The sequence below is a fragment of the Polypterus senegalus genome, chromosome 11 (assembly GCF_016835505.1).
Source record: "Polypterus senegalus isolate Bchr_013 chromosome 11, ASM1683550v1, whole genome shotgun sequence".
Lineage (NCBI taxonomy): Eukaryota > Metazoa > Chordata > Cladistia > Polypteriformes > Polypteridae > Polypterus > Polypterus senegalus.
Genome location: NC_053164.1, coordinates 95,805,554 through 95,832,324, shown reverse-complemented (window position 1 = coordinate 95,832,324; position 26,771 = coordinate 95,805,554). Strand labels below are relative to the sequence as shown.

Genomic DNA, 26,771 nt, shown 5'->3' with positions numbered 1-26,771 from the left:
ATATATATATATATATATATATATATATATATGACAGCAACACTCATCACTCACAACAGTGACAAAACAATTACATTTGCTGTTCTGAAGTGTTGTCATCAGTGCTTTGGAAGATCAAACAAAGCCTTTTCTAAGGTCCTGTCCATGGTAGTAAGAAACCAAGAAAGGGCACTAGGTAGCCCGTATTCTAAAGTGCTATCACTGGTGATTTGTAAGTCTAGTTAAGACCAAACACAACCCTTGTTAAGGTCTTGGTACTTAGAAGCACTGGGAGTGACTAGTATTCACTATAGGTAGCTGATATTGTTAAGACCATTGTTAAGGTCTTGATCAACAGAAACAAAAAGAAAGACGTTTCATGACATCAGGCAATTTATAATTAACGCTATGACTGTCTGCAACCTCAGTTTGCATGGAAGTTGGTTGGGTCATTTGATGCCACAACCAATCAGAGAGTCCTGTATTCTGACTTGTCTCTTTCAGCATTATTTTAGCACTCATCTTCTTAATTGACTGATCGAGGCCCATCTGTTACTTTGTAGAAGTCATGTCAGTCTCCATCAGTCCCAGTTATTGATGGTTTGTTTCTGACATCTATTACCTGGATTCTCTTAAACCTAAACCTTCAGTAAAAATGTAGTTTGAGCATGTCTGTTGCCCACTACTATGAAGTCACTGAATTAAGTTAGTCTTGGTCATAGGTTCATCATTCAATCATGCAGGTTGAGCTAATGATGAGGTCACCCAGTGTCCACTTAAAGAGATCATTCTCCCTTTCCTTTGATTTTCTTTAGTCAGTCATAATGTATTTTAAATATGCACAAGCTGTGCTGATTTGCTGGAAAAGTAGTCTAAAATATTTATACTTATATAATTTTTAAACAAATCATAGGAATCCATCATAATAAAAATCATGATGATTGTCTAGTCTATAATATTTTTAGATTACTGGCAACACGTTTTTAAAAGTCATAGCCTAATCATTCAATCATTTTCTGACTCTATTCCTTATAAAAGTACTTACGACAACATTTCAGTATTAATCTTTGTTAGAGAAACAATATATAGTAGTGTTATTTTGTCATACCTGATTAATGTTGTACAGGGTGGTCCAGATCTAATTATGCAGATCCAGATCGTCTGGATGACTTTGATTTATGCGGGGACGATTCCAGTTCGGCGCGAAGATGATTGTTCATGTCGTCAGTTTGCACACTTTTGGTATTTTTCGGGTGATTTTCTATGTAATAAACTTAGTAAGTTATAGCTTAATGAAAATTGCATAATTAGAGCTGGACTACCATATATTATGGCTGTAGCCCCTTACCATTTTTTTTGTTGTTCCAATGCTTACTGTAGGTTTGGCCGATGCAAAATTCTCACTTATTCATACTTGAAGCTGGCTGTGTCAGGGACGTGTACGGCCTTTTCACCTTCCTTCGGCATCTTCTGCTTCCTGCGTTTTGTTGCAGGCATGGCCGCATCTGGAGCTTTCCTCAGCTACATCTCTCTAAGTGAGTCATTAGTTTCGTGGTCTGTTTGCTTTATGTACTGTAGAAGACCATCATCTAAAAATGACATTGCTCAGAAAATTACGTTACATTAAGTGAATTTGAAGATTTCAGAGCCCAGTTTTAAAAACAGCAATGAAGTCTGTTTGAATTATGGTGACTTTTGAGTTTAAAAATGCCTTGCAGTAGATATTTACAATACTTTTCCAGGATATTGCACAAAAGTAATTCACTTTAGGACAAAAATTTGTATTTATTTTTTTATTAATTTATTTTTTGGATTTTATTGATTGTATTAAAATCAAATATTCCATACAAATAAGTCAAGTTTTATAAAACAAATCAATAATTTTAGATTATGAAATTGAAGTTTATCTTCCTAAAGGGCATATCAAGAATTCAACAGGCATGATTACAGCTTTCCTGAAGAAGGGGCTCGAGTTGCCCCGAAAACTTGCATATTGCAATCTTTTTAGTTAGCCAATAAAAGGTGTCATTTTACTTGATTTCTCACAACAAGCATATTAAAACAGAAGAGCATTAACACCCCTGCAAATAACAGATTAGAGATGTGGGCAATGCCAAGGACTCTTTCTTTGTATGTTGAGGTGGTTATAAAAATCATTTACAAAGAATTGACCTGCAAGGGAGGTATATGGATATATAAAGGACTGAATACTCTCTAGTAACTTAATATGCTTCATTGTTTTGATTATACTGAATACACTTTTAATTTGTATTAAAATGTTTCTGTTCTTAAACAAAATGCTTTGTTCTGCTTTTATACTTCTAATTAAATAAACATTATTACACACCTTCAATAGTATTCATTTTAATTTCCTTACAGTCATAGAGTGGACACCAATCAAATATCGCACCATTTTGGGTACAACGGGTTCAGTCAGTTTCTCCATTGGTCAGCTTGTGCTGGCAGGCATTGCATATGGGATTCGCGACTGGCGCACACTGCAGTTGGTCATCTCAGTTCCATTTTTCATCTGCTTCTTCTGTAGTTGGTACGTCTCTCATTTATTAGAAAGTATTTACATGTTTTCTTTAGGGAATTGCAATTAAATGCTTTAAAAAATAAATAAATTCTGGTGCTATAACGAATGTGATGTCAGAATAAATAGATCAATAACTTAGCTTCAAAGTTACAGAGCTATATCCATTGCATGCATTTGTCCAATTGGACGTTTGTCCACCTTCGAGATTTGGGCAAGAAATTGGGGATGGATATTTTAATGTCATGTCTTTACTCCATCATTTTAAGGTGGTTTATTCCTCCAATTAAGCAGACAATATAAGGAGGTATGTTTCAACTTTTTTGGAGGAAAATGAGTATGAACCCTTGAGTAATATGTATGCTTTATTTACCTTGACACAAGAACTACAAAAATGATGGCCTTCCAAAAGCCATCAATAAATATGGAACTAGAGTTGTATACACAGCCCTGATGCACTTGAATGACAGGAAATATCTGGAATATGAATTATGAAAATGTGTTCAGAACTATGCCCTTAAAGAACATGTCTTGCTATCCTAGGTGGATTTCAGAATCTGCACGATGGCAGATAATACATAAAAAATTGAATGAGGCTCTTAAACAAATTAAAAGGGTCGCCAGAATCAATGGACATGAAAAAGAGGGAGAAGCCATCACGCTAGAGGTGAGAATTTAATTGCTTTTCAGTACCGTTATATGGCCTTGTGTGTGACAATGGAACTTTATTAACCATCAAGAGGGATTTCAGTCTACAAATTCATGCTGAAGGGATTTCAAGTTAAAAAAAACAGTTATGCTGACATATTGAAAGCTCTTTGTATAGTAATAATAAACTGATAAAGTATTGTTTTTAAAAATGTGTGCGAAGGGTGCTGATTTTTTTTTTACCCAGAACCTGAAGGGTAATTGTAGCAGTGCTGTTTTTTATAAGGTGAAGATTAGCACCTCTGTGCTAAAAAGTTATAAATGCCAAATATCTGGGATTTCTGGTTTACAGTATAGGACATGTTTTCTGCTTTAGAACCATGTCACCCTGGATACAGAAAACTGACAAGCTTTATATTGCAACTGAATTTGCTGTATAACTGAAGAGAACAGTAAAACTTTGGAGATCCGTTCTGGTCTATTTAACATGTACCAGGACCAGACCGCTTTCTAAGCACAGTCAAACGATGGGACCTCCATTATAGCTGAATGAGTCAATGTCTGCCTTGCTTTCAACGCTGAAAACCGAAGCATATTATACTGGAGATTCAAAGAATGATAGTGCAAGATACACTGTAAAGATTATTAACAGGCCAATTTTATCTATTCTTTGTGAATAAATAAACATGAGCAAGGTCTGTGCATGCTGGAAGCTCAGAATTTTGACTATATATATATATATATCACAGAATCACAGAATCCATTGCCGCAAGGAGAATCTCCGTTCTACAGAAATCTATATCTATACTAATAAAAGGCAAAGCCCTCACTCACTCACTGACTGACTGACTGACTCACTCATCACTAATTCTCCAACTTCCCGTGTAGGTAGAAGGCTGAAATTTGGCAGGCTTATTCCTTACAGCTTACTTACAAAAGTTGGGCAGGTTTCATTTCGAAATTCTACACGTAATGGTCATAACTGGAATCTATTTTTCTCCATATACTGTATTGGAGTTCAGCTCGATGGTCGTGGGGGGCGGAGTAAATGTAAATGAAAACAATAATACCACCCCTATACCCCTACGGCGATATTACATTAAACATCTAAACACAAACAACTCCACACAGCAAAGTCCATGGAAACAACACTGGATGCAATGAAAGATGATGATAGTGAGTCCAGAGATCTGCATGATGAAAGGGAATGAAAAAACAGTCCTACCGGTAGACACTGTAAGATGGGTGGATGATTCAGAAGCGCTCCTTTTCGTGCGGGGAAGCCAATGAATCCACTATCAGTCCTCAGCAAACCAGTAGACAAAAGACAATCCAGACCCCAACAACGACACAATCCAGCACACAAAGACTAAATACGGCTTAATCAACAGGAGGCAGTCCGACAGGTAAACGGAACACAAAATACAACAACAAAAAAACACCTTTTTTCCCTTGGCCACCTGCGCTCTTTTTAAACCCCTCTGACCACCTTTGACCCCAACAGCCCCTGCAGGGATTGCTGGGAGATGCAGTTTTAACTAATAGTAGCACTGCTACACTATAAGGTTGGTGTATTCACTTGAAGTGAGGCGAGCAGGGAGCATGAGGTTTGAATGTCACAACATGCTAATGTTCAGTCCAAGAAAAGTACCCCCTTGGAGTTTCGAGCATCACAAACCAATGAGAGTCAATCATAGAGCAACAGGGTGCATAGTGGACTTTCAAGCACTGCAATCAAAAGTGTGTATCCAATAAAAACACCATGGGTTTGCACCAAACAGTGCCTGCATGCTCCAGCTAAAAACAGAGATGTCCTGTCCCACTTCTTGCCTTGGATATGGCCAACTGAAAAGATGAAAACAAAGAAGGCAGTCCAGGAGGGAAAAAAGCTCTGGGCAGTTTATAGTTGTTTACAACAGATGATGTCAAAATTTTGTTGGCCTGGCTAATCACCCAACCTGGGCATTCTACATTATTATGAGCAAAGGTGGAAGTCTGCAACTGTATAAACTATAGTAAAATAAGGAGGATGGTTTGAGTCACTAACCTTTGAATTTCATGGTTCTCAAGTACTCAGAAACTGAGTTGGTTAGGCAGAATGGCCCCTTCAAATCAAAGTTTTTTGTCATGTTCTTGCATCAGAAGAGACTGGCAAAAACTTGTTATTTTAAATATCATACATATTTAACACAATATAGCCCACATAGTCTCATCTGCCTTGCACAAAACAATCTTTATTAATGGTGTGCAGCAATGAGGTTTATATCAACTTTATAATGTCCATATTTCTATGGAATAAGTGGAACTCACCAAGTTTGTTCTTGGATTGATCTACTCTCGCACCTTCAACTTCACAGACTAGCTACAGAAGCACTGGATATAAGTGGTACATGAACAGCCTATCACTCTTTAGTCATCTGCATAGGGACTCACTAGCTTCAGTGTGAACAACATACAGGTGCCCCCTGAGATTAAGGATATCTCGGTCCCTGAGAAACTCCTACACACAAAAACTGTCCCTGGATATAACCTTGATCTAGAGGCGGATTAACCTTGATCCCCGAAAATACCCTAGATACATGGAGGCTTATACACTTTGGTTAAAAGTTTTAACCATCAAACAATACTTTACTCTCCACCCTTTTGAGGTGTCCCACTCAGCCTGCTAACCAAGTAGGAAACGAGAAAGTGGCAATCTGCTCTACACCAGGCACCCTGTATTTACTTTATTACTTCCATCACCTTAGACTTTAGTATTGAAATTTAAAAGCAAAAGTTAGTTAATCAAAATAAAGTACAAGTAATATAATGGAAAATATAAACAGCAAAATCTGGATTTATGTACTTACCCTTAGAAAGATTACTGAAAATCAGCAGCAGTGTCAAAAGAGAATGTTGTCCTGATCAACTTTTAGATTAAGCAGTCTGATTCATGAATGAGTTGTTTTTTCCAATGTCCAGATAAAACAGAATCTTTTTCTAACATCGCTCATTGGTCTCTTGGACTGGTTATTATTTATGTACCATAAATTATAAATAACAATAAAAAAAGAATGTGCAGATATAGCTAGTGTGGATGCAGACCGGACACAGACAGGCGGACATGTTGTTAAACTACCACCACATGTTTATTTACAATATTTACAATAATAATAAATGGTCACTCAGACCCAGTTCATGCACAATACCCCAAAGTCACAATCCTGGCCACAATATGCCTTTCTTCGGGCCGCCTCCACTCTCCTCTCTTGCCTTGCCCTGCCTCCACCTGACTCCAGCCTCGAATGAAGGAAGACGGCCCCTTTTATACATGACCCGGATGAGCTCCATTTGCTTCCGACACTCCCCCGTTGACCACACCCCAGCCTGGTGGAAGTGTCGGCTGTTCTTCCGGCAGCTCTCCGGGTATCCTCCAAAGCCTTCCCCCCAGCACTTCCTGGTGTGGCAGAAGTGCTGGGGTAACAGGTCCCCAAGGCATTTCGGCGCCTCCTGGCGGTGACCACAGGCCTCTACAGGGTGGAGCTTCCATGCCCTGTACCCGTGGCCCCCAGAGCAACCAGGAAGGCGACCCCCACGTGATCCAGGGTGGGCGCAGACCCACATCCGGTCCCTCATGATGTCCCGGCCGGGTCATGGCCCCTGGCATCGCTGACACTGCCCCACAGCCAGCGAAAACCACTCGGGGGAAAGAGCGACCCGTCCCGCGAGGGCAGCGCAGCCCCGAAGTGGGTCCTACTCCAGGATAGCCGGGGTCCGGCCCCGCTCTCCAAGCAGGGACACGGGCGGAGACACAGCCTGCACAGGTTGCACTCCCCCCTCTTACCGGCACCCCGGGGCCTCCTCATTCGGCACCCCCTCCGAGGCCTCCGTGCCCCTTTGGTCGGAGTCACTCGCTCCCTTGCAGCCTCCTCCAGCAATGGCGGCACCCGCGCACCAGCAGAAAGATCCTTCCACAGACGGTCCGACATCAGAGGGCAGGTCCCCAACGAAGGGGGTCCTACTGCTCGCCCGGGGTCCGTCCCTACAAAAGAGAATAACACATGGGCAGAACCACTGCCAAGGCACCCTTCCTGTGGCACACACGGGCAGCGTTCCCCCCTCCAATCGGCACCCTGGCACTTGCCTGTTCGGCACCCTCTCCGCGGCTTCCGTGTCCCTCTTAACGATGGAATCGCCGGCACCGCCTGCGCTCTCTCCGCCGGCCTCAGGGATTCCCTCTGCCCCCGCAGAGGGCGGCCAGCACCTGGACGCGTGCACTCAGCACCGCGTCCCAACCTATCGGAGGAACCGGCACCCAGCCTGCCATTCCTCCTGTCACTTTGGTTTGAGACTCCTTACTGCAAAGAAAGAGCCTCTTTCCCGTCTGCGTCCCTACCGTGCGGCACGAGACCGCGGCCGACTCGGGGTGGAGGGCGCTAGGACCCGGGGCACTCAGCAGCCCGTGTCCAGGCAGCGTCCTCACGGACTCCCCCTAGTTAAACAAGAAAGAAAGAATGCACACCTGCATTAAAGTCATATTGGTCAAAGAAAAGAAATAATGCAGATGTAGTTAGCCAAGTTGCCTTCAAAAGTCCTTGAAATTTTATTGCAGTCTGTTTCAACAAAAATTAACTGTGGCATATTGAAACTTCTTTTTAATATAGTGTCTGTAGTGACTATATAATATAAGGTCAGCAGCGACATTCATGCTTATGGTGACTCTTCCTATGAGGTCAGTAGACGGCTTGTGTGAGCTTGTGGGTGTCATGAGGTTGCTGGAAAGGGATGTGTGGCGCTCCTGATATCTTTGCAAAATGACGAAAGTCCAATTCTTTAGAGTCTTGGTGCTTCCAGTCTTGCTATATGGTTGTGAGATATGGACGTTATCCAATTTCAATTTCAATTCTTTATTGTCATGTGTACAAGTACCATGTACAATGAAATGCTTGCTTGCATGTGTCCCTGCAGACAGTGAACACAGACAAAAAATAAACCCACACACAATAAATAAATGAATATAAATAAGTAAATAAATAAAACCAGAATCCTAAGAATAAATAGAGACAGTGGCAGAAGTATATGTGCAGATAGCAGTGGAGGTGACACAAGGTTACTGATTGCTCATGAGTCTGATTGCAGTTGGGTAGAAACTATTTCTGAACCTGGAGGTGCGCGTCTGAATGGACTTTAGTCGCTTCCCCGATGGGAGGAGGGTGAAAAGTGACAGTGCAGGGTGGCTGCGGTCCCGCCTGATACGATTCACTTTCCTGAGACAGCGTGTAGTGTGGATTGCAGGGAGCTGTGTGCCCGTGATCTGCTGTGCTTTGTTCATCACAAGCTGCAGAGCTCTGCAGTCCTGAACTGAGCAGTTGCTGTACCAGGATGTAATGCATCCTGTTAGGATGGATTCCACAGTACACCTGTAGAATCTGCACAGGGTTGTGGGGGACATCCGGGCTTTACTCAGTCTCCTGAGGAAGTAGGGGCATTGTTGGGCTTTCCTGACTACTGCCGCAGTGTGACTTGGCCATTTAAGGTCAATAAGTGAGGGTGACTCCAAGGAACCTAAAGCTGCTGACGTGCTCCACAGCCTCACCTCCGATGTAGATGGGGCTTTGCTCTTTTGCCTGGTTGAGGAAATCCACAATCATCTCCTTAATTTTGCTAACGTTGAGGGTAACTGGAAGACTGGACTCCTTCAGTACTGTGTCTCTTTAGAGAATCCTTGGGTACCACTAGTTTGACTTTGTGTTGAACATGTGGTTGCTCATGGAGTCCTGAATGAGGCACATTACTTGCATTGTGAGGAAGAGGCAATTACAGCACTACGGCCATGTGGTGTGACTCCCCAAGGGTGATTTTTTATTGTTGAGGATCCAAGTGGATGGACCAGGCCAAGGGCTGGCTGCTGCAGATAGATGGTCTTTTGGGTGGGACTGGAACATGTGTCTGCCCTGTGGGGGCTGCCAACCAGGATCTAGAGTTGTTTTGTTGTGTGGTGGGTGTGGCAATGTGCTGTATCAGTGCAAGCTCCCCAACCTGACCTTTGACCTTTTTTTTTCCTCCATTATATACTGTCTATAAACAATCTTTGCAATTTTAGTTAAAACTAAATGCATGCCTATTACAGCAGTTTCTATTTACCATTCTGGCAGCCAGTAAAAGTGTTTTGATCCTTTACATGACAACTGGGAATACAGAAAAATTCACAGTTGAATCTAAAGATACCCTGTATAAGTATAGTGTGGCTTTCAAAACTCAACATTTAATGACACTGAACAAATCAGCAAACATCATAGTTACAAAATTGTGCAGTTATTGTCTCCAATACATGCTCCTACTTTATAGCAGAACGTACATGTCTCATATAACATTGCGACATCTGTGATGCATCAATATTTTAAAGTTACTTCACGGAAAATTGTGTATAATCGAACACTCTACTCTAATGCCATTTACCATCACAAAATGCTAACAATTCAGTAACTTAAGAGATATGCTTTTTTGAGATTGAAAGGGACATTTTGTCACAAAATTTGTGAAGTAAGCATGTTTTAAATTGTTACCAACAGTGCCATACAAGTAATATTACACCTTCTGCATCCTGAAACACAACATCCATCCACCTGTCTAACCTGCTTATCCAGGGCAGGGTCATGGGGCAGCTGGAGCTTATCCCAGCATGCAACAGGCACAGGCAGAAACAGCACCTGGACATCACAGCATCACTTCAACAAGGCCAAATCATCTAACCTGCTACAGTGAAACATTTTGCTTTATTCTTAAAAAAAATGCTTGACTTCCGGCACAGATAAGATGTTGCCAGCTAAAAAGTCAAAGACAGGATGTGGATTTCCAAGTGTTATAAATGAAGAAATAGTCTGTCATATTTTGTTAAGAGTTTAGCTTAGATACTGCAAAAATACACCCATTACTAATTAACTTTAATGTAAGCAGACCTTAACAAAGGTTTCTTTTGGTCCGAATTATGCTTTTGAAGCATCAGTGAATATATTATCCATCTTTCAGCAGTGTGGCATATTAAGAACTTTTGGTATGGAGGTGAAATTACTTATGAATTGGGAAGAGTCACAGATACTATACTGAAATATGCCATATGAAAATAAGTGTCTCACTTAAGCTTTTCTGACCATTTCAGAAGTTATTTTAGTAGGCCACGTTGCACAGATGAATGCCCACTTTACCGATGGTCTGCAAGTGTTATGAACGCCAAAAGAAGCCTCTGCTAAGGTCTTGTCACATAACATTAAATGAGTAACAGATGCATTTTTGCTGTACCTAAACTAAAGTGCTATCTATATTTTTTATTGGTTTTTATTAACTGCAGATATTGTAAATTAAGGACTCTAAACGGGTAGCTAGAATGCACTCCTCTGATGACTTGCCTGCTTTGATCTTGACTTGAGTTTTATACGCAATTTTACAAAATACTGAGAATGAAAGAAAAAAAAATCAAACATACCAGTGGTGGTTTGTGTAACAGCAAAAGGGAAAAACTGATTGGTTGGCTTAACCAGGAAGAACAACAAATATCAAAAGGCCAGAGATCCTCTTGTGACCTTCACCCACGTGTTACCTTCCTTAGTAGAAATTATAATGAAAAGTTCAGACAAAATCACACCTGAGTACATAACCTGGTTTGTGTACCAGAAGAAGGAGAAGCTGTGCAAAAAAAAAAGAAGAGGAGAGGAAAGGAGAGGAAAGAACAGCATTCAGGACTCCTAAACCGTTTAGCTTGTTATTAAACCTTAGGATCTGCCAGAGGTTGGAACACAGAAGTATGCAGTGCTGACAAAACGTTTACCACAAAACAACTAACATAAAATGGAATTGGATGGCTCCTGTTTAAGAAAATGATTAATCAGTTTAAAAGTAAATTACTTTTTAAATCTTAACAGAAAATGACATATCAATAGATGTTATGATGAATGATAAGAACATTTGAACATATAAATGCTGTTTCTTCTCAATGAATGATGTTTTGATTTACTAAACAGAAAACAATACATTAATATCCTTTTTCCTCCAAGCATAGGTTTTGAAGGAATACATGCAGGATGAGGTGCAGTCAAACAAGAAGTTATACACTGTCATTGATCTCTTCCGTACTCCTTATATGAGAAGGACGACTCTGTGTCTCATGATTCTCTGGTAGGACATTAGTTGTTACCTTTGATGAGGTTTGCTTTACTTTCTGTGGAACAGTAACTAAATACCCGGGCTTCAAACCTGGATGTTTGAGATTTTTGTCCCACCTATCCAGCTATGAGGAATCAGTGGTAGCTCATCCATTGAAAACATTCCTGTTCCTGAATTAGATACGTTACATTACTTCTGTTTCTTTGATGTTCCTGGTCTCGATAGAACTCCTACCACCTCAGATGTTATCCCAGCTACTCAGTCACTATGTCTTCAGAAATTTCAGAACAATTAATGTTCATGATAAAACACAAAGCTGGGATAGAAATTCTATAGTTCAGTATAGTAAAATAAAATTAACATCTTAACATTATAAAGCTAAAATCTCACAAATCTGAAATTACTTACCGGTATGTGTTAGGCTCAAGGATAGTGTAGTCCTGTTTTTTAAAATTAGGTTTATTTTAATACTATTTTCACCTGTCAATGATTTTTCAGTTTAGTGTCAGTTTCATTTTAGGAACTTTTAACCATTTATATGCATATTTTTATTAGACTTATTTTAATTGGTTGTTTTGTTTTGAATGAATCATTTTAGTTTAGTTTTTATTTTAACTTAAAAAATGCCCTTTTGAAGAAGATTAAAAATTGCATGCTGTGGTTTCATAGCACAGAAATTGTAAAAAAAAAAAACAAAAAACAGATACACTATGCCCATAAAACATGCATTGAGCTCCTTTTTGCTTCGGCCATTGTGACAGTGCAGGTCCGCTCCTTGTTCCCTCTTCCATAATTGGAGCCTCTTGAACCCGAAACCATCAGTAACATAACCGGATGAGCATGGCAGATGAGGACAAAACACACATGAAAGCAAGGGGAAGGTGCAAAGTCCTCAGTGCTTTTATTATAAAAACCAAATCCAAATAGTGTCTAAAGTGCCATCCTCAAAAAAATTCAATAAAAAAATAATCTATAAAAACAGGTATACAGTAGAGTTTAAAATCCAATAAATAAGTAATCCATTAAAACAAGGTTAAAATTCAGACAGGAGTCTTAGAAATTCTCATCACTGGTGCTTCCCTTTTAAAACCAGCCCCTCTGTCCTTTAACCTCGGGTCTTTTGTTCTTTTATTTCTTTCATACGTTCCCTCTTATAGGCTGGCGAGCTGTTGCAGGCGCAATCACCTGATCGCCACCCTGAGCTGATATTAAGGCAATGTACAGATGGCTGACCGCCTCGCACCAACCCAGAGATGGGCCTCCTCAGCAGAAGCACGTTCATTATTTATTTCCTAATTAAAATGGCCACTCTTTTTGAGCCATAGACCCGCTATACCACAGCCATCTATCCAAATTTTTATCTCTCTGCATCTCACTCCCACTGTTTATACATTCAAGGGGAAAGCATTGTTAATTTTAAACACTTGATCGAGTACTTCAAAGTACTTTATGCAAGCATTTAATTCACACAACCTGCTGGACATTCTTGATTCAATAAATAACTAAATCAACGCACTCACTCTCTGTTTGATCAACTAAGGTGACAAGGCAGCAGCTTTCTGCAAATATGAACTAAAAGCTTATTGAACATCATTGTGTGTTGTTTTACTTTCATTGGTATTTGTGCTTTTTTTTCTTTTTCAGTGCTCAAACACTTTATTAAATCTTCATGAACAAAAATTATGCTTTTTAAATTTGAGTTCTTTCCCTTTAATTGAATTCCACAAACTGAACCACTTCTTACTGTACATCAGTTCCACACTTGCACTTATTAATTATTATTAACCCTCAGACATTACTTTCCCATTCATAACCAATTGTTTTACTGCATGTCCTTTTTCGATAACATGTTCTTGCCTCCCATGTTTCCGCAAGTGTTAAAAACAAACATAACCTGATGGAAGGGAAAAATCGTTCTGTAAAATCAGATGATGCTTCAGCATTTCCAGACATCACTGGGTTAAGTGGCAAAAGTGAACAATGTAATGTCATTGGTTGTATGTACTCTCTGTTGTTCAGTTACAAAGATAATATTGAGAAATTCTGATTGCAAAATATGCATTTGAAGTAAACAACCAAATGTAGGCGAAAATGACTGCCGTGAAGAGAGTTGATAACGAAGAGCCACAGGAGATGTAGTTTTCGGTACTCAAAACACCCAACTCAACAAATTTGCCTAAGAAAATGAGCCCAGCATCCACCTTCTGACTGAATGTCTAAATGAATAACTAAAGTAAGTTAACATTACTGTCTAATTGAAAATGCAAACATATCATGCAAGAATGTAGCCACAGTATTTTAACACACAGTATATACATAGACCACAATACTACCATACATTCTATTTCTTGTTGCAATATCATGTATGCATGCAATTGTCAAAACAACAGAATGATATTGTAGCAGACAGAAGCGCTTCTCAAATACGCAGTGGTCTGGGGGTGTGTGTGTGTCTGTCTGTCTGTCTGTCTGTCTTTCAAATACAATGAACAAATTCATTATTAACCTTCCATTATCTTGTGCCACTGAGCTTCTGAACTGATGACAGCAAATTTAGGCTTTTATTTTATTTCAGCATCAAGTCTTTGGTGCAATTTTCATGGCACTCTCCCTGTAACTCTGACCATTTAAAACGCAGAGACTGTAGGAATTAGGGGTGGGTTTTTAGGAAGAAACCCTATTACTGGCAAATTTTGCAGCGATTTTGTAGAAACTTTTTTAACCTGTTGTCCCCAGATGTGTATTATCATTTTATTTATTTAACAGCATTTTAGCAAAAACACTCTGTGATGAACAACTGGATTATTTGACATGTGAATTATGTGACTAGAGAAGTGTGAGATTTATTTCATGGATTTTTTTGTTTGCTGTTGACCAGTGTTGGCCACCTATTCTACCAGAAATTTTGTTAAGTCTGTTCCCCATTAAAACATGGAAGTAAAAATTTTTCTCAGCCATGACTACAAACCACATGTGTTTAGTAACATATAAAGAAATACCATTTTTGGATGAAGTATTCCTTTATAACTGAAATTAGGCATAACATCTGGCTTAGCTTAGTTTTACAGCCTTTGTTTTAAAATAAAGTATAAGTGAATTATGCACCCTGCACTTTTCAGAATTCCATAATTTTTTCTGGTACTCTTTTTTTTTTTTCATCTAACACATTCTTTCTTTGTTTCCAGTTGCTCTTTGTTTTATATATATATATATATATATAAAATGTATATATATATATATATATCGTCACAAAGTTGAGACATACTCAAGAAAAGGTTTGGGGCAGCCACCCGTATATTCTCGTATCCCGGCTGCAAAGTCGTTCTTTTTATAAAGATACAGCACTGAAGTGCATACACTGAGTCCAAGACAAGACTGAGTGAAAAGGGAAAAGGGGAAGACAGGAAGTGAGGTCACAAGGATCGGGCACGTGTTCATCACTCATTGGATCAGGCCTGGACGTGACATCAGGGGGGCCAGAGCTGGTAAGGTCTGTCTCCATTGGTTCGGTCCCAGAAGTGATGTCAAGAGAACCAGGTGGAACCTTGGTCTACAGGGAAGTGAGAAAAAGAGTTAGTGCACTCTGCCACATCCCGGCATGCCTCAGAACTGCCTTCACTCGAGCCCTTTAGCTGCCTCCCATGCGCACGTGTGTGACAATATATATATATATATATATATATATATATATATATATATATATATATATATATAAATACAATTTTATTGATTTTATTGTAATCACACAACATTTCATACAAATAGATACATTTTTACAAAAAATAGGACCGAAAACAAATCAACCTCCATCCCTGAGAAAGAGTGCATGGCCAGCAGAGTAAAACTTAAAACTAGTAAAAATAAGTAAATAGATGAATTAATAAGTGAATAAAGATAAATGGAGAAGAAAAAGAAATGTGAAGAGAATCTGCTTCCTCACTGCTTTAAGAGCTTACTTTAATATGTTATTGATTAGATCCTGCCAGGTTTTGAAAAAGGTTCTGCACAGATCCTCTAAATGAGAATTCGTTTTTTTCCAGTTTATTTTTAAGTCTGCAATGGTGCCATTAGACCATTAAATTCTACATTTTTATAACTAGGTACCTTCTTTCGTCTTACTATTTCAGAATTATTTTCATATTTTATTTGATGAAAAAACATTATACACAGCATCCAAGTGCTAAGTAGAAAAAGCAAGTTAAAATTGTGGTTATTCTGTCTAATTCTAGGTGTGCCACCAGCTTTGGATTCTATGGCCTACTTATGGACCTGCAGAGGTTTGGTGTCAGTGTGTTCTTGGTTCAAGTGATATTTGGAGCCATTGACTTTCCAGCCAAGGCATTCTGTATTTTTCTTATGACGTTCATTGGCCGGAGAATTACTCAAGCAATCTTACTGATAGTCCCAGGCCTTCTTGTCCTGGCCAATGCCTTTGTGCCTTATGGTGAGCACATTTGTGTTTTTCTCATTTTTCTTTTAGCGGATTTCTGTTTTTCAGGGTTGGTACATTTTCCATCCATTTTCCAACCCGCTGAATCCAAACACAGGGTCACGGGGGTCTGCTGGAGCCAATCCCAGCCAACACAGGGCACAAGGCAGGACAACATTTTTATTAGGGGGTTCCATTATCACTCTCTTGTAAGTAGTTTGGATGTTAAGCACTGTCACACTCTCACTGACTTAAATGTGTCATTTTTGTTTGTTGACAAGCATCTATTCTTTTGACAACACTGTAACAAAGATGCGGTTCACCAGTGCCATGTTTCCCTCCTGAGATCAAACTCTGGCGTTCATACTCTCTGCCCCACAATAGACACCACCAACATGCTCAAAAGCTTGGAATCACTGAGACATGTTCATGATGGTAATAGTTAATACCTTTTAATCAATTTAATTGATTTAAGAATATAACCATAACATTGCTAATGTTACTAATGGCTGGTTTATCATTTATTATTCAATATGACTGCAAAGCCCCATTTTGTCTGTGTTCTTTGGCCATTCTAACTTTTCTACTCACTGTTACAGATGATAGTATTCATTTTATGAAAGACATGCACATTTCTGTTTGATTCCAAATGTATGACTGGTAGCGTAACTACAGCATCTGAAAAAAGAAAAACAGAAAAAAAAACGTTTTTTAGCGATCACATGTTCACCGCTGAAGTACGTTCAGGTACCACAGCTTCTCTTGCCTCAGTAAGAGGGGCTCAAATCCATAATATGAGGGTTAATAAAGCCGACATACATATTATATTGAAAATACAACGTTAGAGATCAGATAAGACAGAACTTTATTTTTTACAGGGGGAACTCCTTTATGCTGCAACTTATTTTATATTCACTTCCTTTGTAGAACTGCAAACACTACGCACGGCACTCGCAGTTTTTGGGAAAGGCCTGCTGGGTGCCTCATTTACGTGTGTCTACTTGTATACTATGGAGCTTTATCCGACTGTCATCAGGTAAGTCAGAGTTTGAATTGTTTTTAATCAGAAAGAATACAAAACTGGTCATTTCTTCTGCAGCGGTGTATTCACTTTCAAAACAGAGAACCGTAGACACATAAAATAAACGACCAAGTAATGTGGTGGGCAAGAAGACTTTTTGGACCTTCACAACTCAGCTGATTTCTACTGGTACAATTTTGTGCAAACTGGGTTTACAGGACTGGCGAGATTTCAACTGAATGGCTTGTTCTCGTCAGACTTACACAGTTATGATCACTAAAACTGAACTTCCCAATGTGTTTACATTAGCGGAGCCTGAAATTCCATCTTGTCCTGTAAATTACACATGACAGAATATATAGGACATACAGCAAAATGATCATTTCAATGCCATATATCTACCCTCATTAATGTAGCAAAACTAAGAGCAGGAATAAATTGTTTAAATAAATAACAAAAGCCAAGAGGGCACAAAAAGCTTGAGACCCCCACAGTAGCCCCATGAGCCGCTTTTCTCTCTGTGACAGTCAGTGGACCCCAATGTTACTAGCACTTCTTCTGCCAGTCAGTATAATTTTGTGTCATTTCTTCCTATTCAAAATGTCCTTTATTAGGTTATAGTGTTAGTTGTAAACACCACCTGTTAGAATGAAAAATGCAATACATTCTATTATTACTTGAGACAAATCTTTTATTAATTGGTATGAAAATCCTTACATTTGTGTTCTTTAGTGACACCTTCGTTCTAAGTGAAGAATTAGGAGTAACACACAGTTATAACTGCATGAAAATTATAATAATAATACTGAAGGAAGAATGCCATACATAAAAAAAGATAATTCTTCTCCAAAGGTCTTTCCAATGTCTTATTGTGGTAAATAAAGCCTTTATCATTCCTTCGGTCATTTCTTCATAAATTGAGCTGCCATATTTTTTGTAGCCCCCTTCCAGGAGAAAGCAGCACTTGTTTTCTAGTAACCAGATCAGTACCTAGAAAACAAGTGAAAAAAGATAAAGTTCAAAAAAGTGAGATGTTCTCATAAAAGAAAATACAATGAAACTTGTGATTTGAAAACTGTCCTCAGTGCTGTTGCAGGTTAATTTAATCCAGTGCTTTGTCAATGCCCAAATGAAGCTAGTGATGCCACATCTTGTTTATTTTCTTACAGTCTCTCTATATGTGCAGCTTCTCGGAACACAGATCAGGTTTAAAGGCCAAACGTTTATGCACTTTAATGTTTTGTGAACACTTGAATGACATGGGCTCTCACCTTGGTACTTTCAGACTGCTGTGATATTCATATCTTTACAGGCAAACTGGAATGGGATTTGGATCAACAATGGCTCGAGTAGGATCAATGACAGCACCAATGGTCATGATGCTTGAAGATTACCTTTATGGCTTACCTCTGATGGTGTATGGGGCACTTCCTGTGATTGCAGGTGTCATCGCAGTCTTCCTTCCAGAGACTCGTAATGTGCCATTGCCAGACACCATAGAGTATGTGGAGGCACAACGGTGAGTACGGGCAAACTGTGCTAGAGGCAGGCGCCATGGTGGTCCTTTCAAATTTTTTTAATCCAGGCTTAATTCCTTGCTTACCTTTTCATTTGAAAAGCTGCACTAAAAACTGAAAGTCTGGCAAAGTCATATTGATATCAATTAAATACGTAATACAATTATTTAGATTAATTTTGGCTATATAAGTGATGATAATATATCTACAGAATAATAAAAAAGTGAGCTCCACATAATCCTTGTTTATTCTTGTTCAGTGACTCTTCTGTCCATTTATTTTTGATCCTGCTTATTTCAGTACAAGTTTTTGAAGGCCTGAGCTCATCAGGCCTCTCAGAGGGCATGGCAAAAAACAAGCATGGATGGTACACCCGTCTAGTACGTGGCACAGTCATGAACGTCCATATTCATTCATCCTCATAAAATTTAGAGCTGCCCTTAACTTTAATCTAGCAACCCATTGTGACTATCTGGGTTGGCTCTATGCTCCCTCGTCAACCTGGAGATGTCGATAGCCATGGACCAAATTGAGCCAGGCAACTGAGGACATACATATCTAGCAAGGGGCCAGTGCAAAAGTGTCAGTGCTTTTATTAAAATCAATCAAATTGAAAACAAAGTGCCTTCAGTACACTTTAAATAACTAATAACTTTCAATAAATAAAAATTACACGTGAAGGTTGAGGTTAAAACAATCCAATAAATATCCATTAAAAACAAAGTTAAAATCATGAGGTTGGAAATGGTTCTAAAAATGTAGTCCCCCGTGCATCGTTTTTAAAAACTGATATCTCCACTGCTTACCCCAGATGAGATCCTGCAGGCAGAGACGACATCCTTCTAATGGGAACAGCCAACCTTTCATCACACCTTGGGCTGCCAGCAATGTGTCGCACAGCGCCTCACCCCACTTCTTTGTTTCCCGCTGCCACTCCTCTGCCTTATGTACGTACCCCCTTACAAGTATCTGATGACTCCAGCTACCCTAAAAAAAGTGCTCTTCTTTGGCCCCCTTGAGCACTGATTCTACACTCCTCTTAGCGGCCCTCCTCCTGGCTGCCTGCCTCCTATCCAATGCACACTGGTGTCTCCTGATCCTGCCATGTCCATTCATGCTCTTTCTCTCTCTTGCTCTCTTCTTTAACCTCCATCTGTCTCATTCTGTTCTTCTGATCTGCCCTCCCTCTCCTTCATCCGGCCTGTTCCGGTGCTGATGTGACCTAAAGCCCACTCTGAGGTGTAAATGAGGCACCAGACTGATACACTCGTATTTGCACATGACTGTGCGAGCAGCAAAGCACTGCAGTCAATTATGGAGGATCACCGTCATGCATCATGCGTCATGCATTGATTATGCATTTAAAATCGCCACAGACCATTTAACTGTCTCCTTCTCCAGGGTGGGCTCCTGTCTTATGCAGTTAAAATGGGGTATCACTTGCAGCAACACTATAGTGAAGGAAATGGGCTCAGAAATGGATGGCTAGCCGTATAGATTTTGTATCGTCAACACCATGTCATCTGCAAAAGGACACTTTTACAATTCCAGCCATTTACTGAACCTGCTTAACCAAGGCTTAGTGTTGTAAGGAGCCAGTGTCTATCCCTAAAACATCCCTAAAAGTTGAATATTGACACACTTTAAAGCAAACTTAACCACTCTCTTCATAACAAACTGATTAGCCTAACACACACACATTTGAGATTTGGGAGGTGAAATAACCACATGTTTACTGACAATAACATATTTAGTCACGTTTATGTTTCGCATAAGCTATTAAATTCAACAGAATTTAAAATATTTTGCTCCTGATTTTCTTTTTTATTCAATTTTTGGTGCATCACGCTGAAGTGTCCAACAGTAGTCACCAAGCATTGATGGATTCCAGGTGCCCTGGTATCATTTCTTCATCGTAGCAATGTCCTGGTGAAACCTTTCACCGTGTTCGTCACTGACAGCATCGAGATTTGTGGGGAAGAAGTCCAAGTGTGAGTGGAGGAAATGAATCTTGAGTGACATGTGGCACTTCATTGTCTTGTAAGCTTTGAGAAGTTTGTCTACCAGCTGAATGTAGTTTGGGGCTCTGTAATTGCCCAGGAAATTGTCAACAACATATTTGAAGGCTTTCCAGGCAAGTTTTTCCAGCCCAACTAACAGATCTTCAAACCGCTTGTCACTCATAACATGTCTGATCTGGGGGCCAACAAAAATGCCCTGTTTGATGTTGGCATCAGTTATTCTTGGGAACATCTGTCTTAAATAACGAAAACCTTTGCCTTCCTTGTTCAGTGGTTTCACTAAATTCTTCATCAGACCCAGTTTTATGTGAAGAGAAGGCAAAAATATCTTTGTTAGGCCGACAAGCGATTCATGTGTCACATTTTTTGTCCTGGAGTTACATTTTTACAAAGTGGCCAGTTTTGTGGAGAATAGTGTGACTCTTGGCATGGCTGTCCCATTCACAGATGAAACAACTGTACTTTGTATAGCTGAGCTGCAGTCCTCGTAACAGAACAACGACTTTAAGATCTCCACAGATATTCCAGTTGTACCTGCTATAGTGGACGTGCTTCAGCAACAGTTCCATATTCTCATACGCTTCTTTCATGTGTGCTGCATAGCCAACAGGTACTGAAGGATAAAAAGTGCCATTGTGTAGCAGAACAGCTTTCAGGCTTAACATTGATGAATCAATGAAGAGATGCCACTCTTGTGGGTTGTGATCACAACCCAAGGCCGAAAACAATCCTTCAATGTCACAACAGAAACAGAGACTGTCAACTTGTGCAAAAAATTTGGTTATATCATGATGTCGCCCTCGAAACACACAAATTTTCGTACCTGGTGACAGCAAACACCATTCCTGCAGTCTCGAACCCAGCAGCTCAGCTTTTGCTTTTGACAGACCCAAATCATTCGATTCGGATTGTGTTAATAGATGTGGATTGCCTGATGAGCATGGTTCAAAATCTAGGTCAATGTCACTGTCAGTACCCTGCATTGCAGTTTCTTCATCTGGTTCATCTAAGGTCCAATCCTCTGGTGGTTTCGGAATTGGAAGACTGTTGTCATGTGGCATGGGTCTCATTGCTGAAGGCAGATTAGGATATTCAATTGACTTCTTGTTTTTGGCAGAGAAACCAGACACATTAGTCGAACAGAAGTAACAGTCCATCACATGGTCTTTCTGTTCTCGCCACATCATTGGAAAACAGCAAATGGCATCGTCTTTCGAGTGCCTCTGAGCCAGGCTCTCAGACTGACAGCACATGTCGCACATCAGATGTGAGGCACTCATTCCTTGTCTGGAACACCAATTTTGCAGCTGAAATACAGATGATAAGCTTTCTTCCCAAGAGCAGTCATCCAACGTCTCTGAGGTGCAAGTGTATATTTGCCACAGATATAGCTGAATGTACTGTATCGCGGTTGTTACGATATTGACGAGACATATCGCCCGACACCAAAACGTCTATAGCATCAAGCTTACTTACTGTTATACTGCTATGGATACTATACTTTACATACACACTGACTATCTATATAAACCAAATGAGCAGGATTGGTGTATGCAAGCCACCTTTATAGCCTGTTGAGACAGCGTCAACCTCATTCAGACCTGCCCAGAATGTCAACTTCCACAGAACAGCTTTCAACCTGGCCTGATTCAATGCCTGGACATGCCCAGGCTGCACAAATCGTTGTTGATAAGTCACTTACGGGAGCGAAAATGTTTGGATACAAATATAAGAAAAAATCATGACATCTCTTCAGTAAATTTTGGGTAACTTTTGATGTGATATTCGTGATCAGCACCTAAAAATCTATAAGAAACACCCAACAGTGTTCAAGAAGCAAAAACTTTGTTGTGCAGTTTAATTGATACTTCATTAGAACTGAACTGCATTTAATTTTTCTATGTTTAATAATTCAAGTAGATATCTTTTTGCACATTCTCAGTATCCGCAGGTGTTCCTGAGACTGGATGGTTTCTGGTTGCTTGCCACATTCGCAGTCTGACTGTGAATTTTATCAGAGTGTATTTATAAATTCTTTTACACTAATATCTGCTTATTATTTTTCTAGAAGTCAAGAAAAAAGAAAACCGAACACAAAGGGTGAAATTACTCCTGAGGTTTTGCTGTCCAGTAAATTGTGAAGACATTTTAATGAGTGATTTTTTTTTGGCTTTTATGGACTATTGTCTTTTAGCTGTAAACATTGTGATTTGTATGACATTCTGTTAGATGAAGGGGGTTACAGATGATGTACAGTACTTTCTTATACATAAATTACCATTAGCATAATTGTTAATTCAGGACTTTTATACAATTTTTAGTGCAGACTGTGTGAATTTACATTTCCATACTTTTTCCATACATAATTTTACAGTTCCATAATAAAGCTTCTTGCTCTTTGGGAAAAAAAGTTTTCATTTCAAATGTTTTCAGGTTCAAACAAATGTGTGTCAACTGCTTTAAAATAATATAAAAGCAATGAAAAAAATGGAATAATGTACAGATGGAAATGAGTAAGAAAAACTACATTTAATGTATTTTGCTGTATTCTTGTGAAAAGACTCCGACTGTTACGAACAGCAGCACTTCAAATGCATTGTTTTTTAGAAAATAAAAGGGAGTTTGCTGAGCTTTCGAAAGTAAGACATTGTTTTTAACATGCAATGTAAACCTAGTAGGTCGTACTTGGAAGGCTGCTTATACAAATGAAAACAAAAAGACTTGACTGGTCATCCTAAACAACGAAAGCAGGAAACAAAACCTGACGTCAATGCGGCCTGCCACGACCCTCAGCTGAAACAGAGTGGTCAGTGGTCTTCTGAGTGTTTCACTTTGAATGTTTTAAATACACTCACCTAAAGGATTATTAGGAACACCATACTAATACGGCGTTTGACCCCCTTTCGCCTTCAGAACTGCCTTAATTCTACGTGGCATTGATTCAACAAGGTGCTGAAAGCATTCTTTAGAAATGTTGGTCCATATTGATAGGATAGCATCTTGCAGTTGATGGAGATTTGTGGGATGCACATCCAGGGCACGAAGCTCCCGTTCCACCACATCCCAAAGATGCTCTATTGGGTGGAGATCTGGTGACTGTGGGAGCCATTTTAGTACAGTGAACTCATTCTCATGTTCAAGAAACCAATTTGAAATGAGCTTTGTGACATGGTGCATTATCCTGCTGGAAGTAGCCATCAGAGGATGGGTACATGGTGGTCATGAAGAGATGGACATGGTCAGAAACAATGCTCAGGTAGCCCGTGGCATTTAAACGATGCCCAATTGGCACTAAGGGGCCTAAAGTGTGCTAAGAGAACATCCCCCACACCATTACACCACCACCACCAGCCTGCACAGTGGTAACAAGGCATGATGGATCCAAGTTTTCATTCTGTTAACGCCAAATTCTGACTCTACCATTTGAATGTCACAACAGAAATCGAGACTCATCAGACCAGGCAACATTTTTCCAGTCTTCAACTGTCCAATCTTGGTGAGCTTGTGCAAATTGTAGCCTCTTTTTCCTATTTGTAGTGGAGATGAGTGGTACCCGGTGGGGTCTTCTGCTGTTGTAGCCCATCCGCCTCAAGGTTGTGCGTGTTGTGGCTTCACAAATGCTTTGCTGCATACCTCGGTTGTAACGAGTGGTTATTTCAGTCAAAGTTGCTCTTCTATCAGCTTGAATCAGTCGGCCCATTCTCCTCTGACCTCTAGCATCAACAAGGCATTTTCGCCCACAGGACTGCCGCATACTGGATGTTTTTCCCTTTTCACACCATTCTTTGTAAACCCTAGAAATGGTTGTGCATGAAAATCCCAGTAACTGAGCAGATTGTGAAATACTCAGACCGGCCCGTCTGGCACCAACAACCATGCCACGCTCAAAATTGCTTAAATCACCTTTCTTTCCCATTCTGACATTCAGTTTGGAGTTCAGGAGATTGTCTTGACCAGGACCACACCCCTAAATGCATTGAAGCAACTGCCATGTGATTGGTTGATTAGATAATTGCATTAATGGGAAATTGAACAGGTGTTCCTAATAATCCTTTAGGTGAGTGTATAGTGATTAATATTTACAGTCTGGTAACATATTAAAAAAGAAGTAAAACCTTTGAGTTGGGTTGCAGAATACCACATATTTTAAAGAAAAAATATATTACATCTATTTTCTAATTGAATCCAAAAAAAGATTTTATTTTAACTACAATGAAGTGCTTTGGATACATGGGCATGAACATAGATAATTGTTTGAATTGATTTATTTGACTTTTCTTTGATAAATAAAGGTGTCACTCATTTACATGACTTGATTTTGTTTGTGCTTCATCAGCAAAGCAACACCAAGTGAGCGACATGGCAGCAAAGTAACAGTACAGGAATACTGTGAGGGTCAAATGGTCAGTCCAATGAACAAGTCAGGTTGAAACGTTACTTATACATAGGATTGTTTAACAAGACTTTAGGTACTTAGATATCTTGTATTCAGGTTGTTCATTTTACTGAATTTATTAAAAGCAAGTAACATTCCATACAAGCAGGTCAATCTTCACTAAACTAAGTTCAACTCAACCGCCATCCATGAGAAAGAGAGCAAGGCCAACAGCCAGAGCAAAACTTTAAGAGTGAAAAAATATGCTTTTCCCCAATTTAAATGCTTATTCTAAAATGTTATTAATTAGATCCTGCCAGGTTTTTAAAAAGTTTTGAACAGATCCTCAGTGAGCATTTGATCAAATAGTACATAACATCAGTTGCCCACTAAGGTTGTTCTTATTTTAATACACATTGGTGACTATTTTGTTTAATACATTAAAAAAGAAAAGGAAAACTCCTTATTCTTGCGAACCCTTCTCTAAGTGTTTCTCAGGCGATGTAATAATTTTTACCAAGTTACAAATATAGCAAATTTTTATTAGAGTGCTAGGCGCATCGCACCGACATATTCTTAGTTTTGAATTGTTTTAATAAAGATTTTCCTACTACTGTCTCTGAACTCAAATGACATTCCAGGTCATGCATCTCAGCAAGTGGCAAAACCAAAAGCTTTCCAATGTTCTGATTAATGACAAACAGTGGAAGGCTGCTTGAACTTATTTTCCTTCATGCTCATGTCTGTTTCATATTTCTGGATAAAATTGGGCTTTCATAATATGTGCCAACTACTGTGTATGTCTCTTGTTCAGTGTGTTTCTTTTTTCCTTCCATCCTGAACTGATACTACAACCGCCATTCCAGGTCCTGTATCTCAGCTTCGAGACTGTATTATTGTGACATTTTTGAGACTTACCAGGTACGTTTATCAGGTACATCCACTCCCATCATTGAAGATTAACACAAATCAGATACACACAGCAAACATATCCAGACAAAGTCTTGAATGTGGCAAATGCCAGTCACTCTGCAATATTTCACATTAGACACAGCTAAACACACATATGCGATCCAGACAAGCCTAAAGTGGTGCCAATTGCCAGTCACTTTGCAATATTTCACATAAGGACTTTGCAATATTTCACATAAGGACTCATTATCACCAGCACAAACAAACATGTGAATATCATTGAGGTGCACATGCTAGCACAACTCTTATGTTTATATTGTAGCGGGTGCCACGTGCGCTATTGTACCTTTGTTAGAGTGTGCATCAGGAGATGAGTTGATGAGGGTTCGCTGAAAATGGGAAACTACACCTTTAAGGAGAAAAACATGACGCGGACGGGACGGTTGGGCTTAAGATGATTTAACTCGGAAAGGAAGGGAGAGACAGAGAAAGAGACATTGAACGGTGAACCAAGGAGAACAGCGTGTTAGCACCAAGAATCCACCTGCTAGAAGAAAGTTTTATTTTACTCAGTGATACAAGGGAGACGCATCTCTGAAGACTAACTGTTTCTGTTTTTTCACCGTAGCAATTGACTTTTTGCACCGGTAGGACAGAACATTTATGCTATTGGCATCAGCTGCCGGCGTACTCCATAGGGCTTCCAGCATTTCACCATTCTCTTGAACTGTAAGGACAATGATCTAATTTGGAGGAATCAGGTTATCTCTGGCGAGAGTACCTTGCACCCTAATCAGTGAATGTTTGTCTTTGATTCTTGTTATGTCCTTGTTTTGTGGAATTATATTTAAATTGTCTGTTAATATGTTAAATATACCTTTTTCTTTTTTTTCTTGTCAGTGCTTCAATATTTTTTATCATATGCTGATCTGGGGCATGTGGTGAGGGGGTCAAAATTTGACGAGCATTGGTCACGTAACCCTGAAAGATTTCAATAAGGAACTGCTTTTCGCTAGCCGTATTCTGATTGTGCAGTGGCCCTGGGCTTAGTTGTTCTCAAAGGGGCAGCGGTACAACATGCTACTTACTAACCAAGCTATGTCTTGCTTTTACTGCAGTCGTTCTATTTATTGAGGAGCGACCTCAATAGCCTTGACAAGCCCTGCAGGCAAGAAAGCAGACATCTTGGCAAAC

The 26,771-nt window shown here is 39.6% G+C and overlaps 1 protein-coding gene across 1 annotated transcript in view; it reads left to right on the top strand.

Annotated features, from left to right (window-relative positions):
* The window catches only part of LOC120539794 (solute carrier family 22 member 6-A-like), a 32,212-nt gene extending 9,642 nt beyond the window's left edge, over positions 1–22,570 (top strand). Inside the window, exons 3-10 of the mRNA XM_039770173.1 lie at positions 1,360–1,514; positions 2,359–2,527; positions 3,059–3,182; positions 11,199–11,314; positions 15,532–15,746; positions 16,659–16,767; positions 18,065–18,271; positions 22,359–22,570. Of these exons, the coding sequence (XP_039626107.1) occupies positions 1,360–1,514; positions 2,359–2,527; positions 3,059–3,182; positions 11,199–11,314; positions 15,532–15,746; positions 16,659–16,767; positions 18,065–18,271; positions 22,359–22,431 (1,168 nt within the window). The 3' untranslated portion in view covers positions 22,432–22,570. The remainder of the gene's footprint in view (positions 1–1,359; positions 1,515–2,358; positions 2,528–3,058; positions 3,183–11,198; positions 11,315–15,531; positions 15,747–16,658; positions 16,768–18,064; positions 18,272–22,358) is intronic.
* Positions 22,571–26,771: the final 4,201 nt, after the last annotated feature.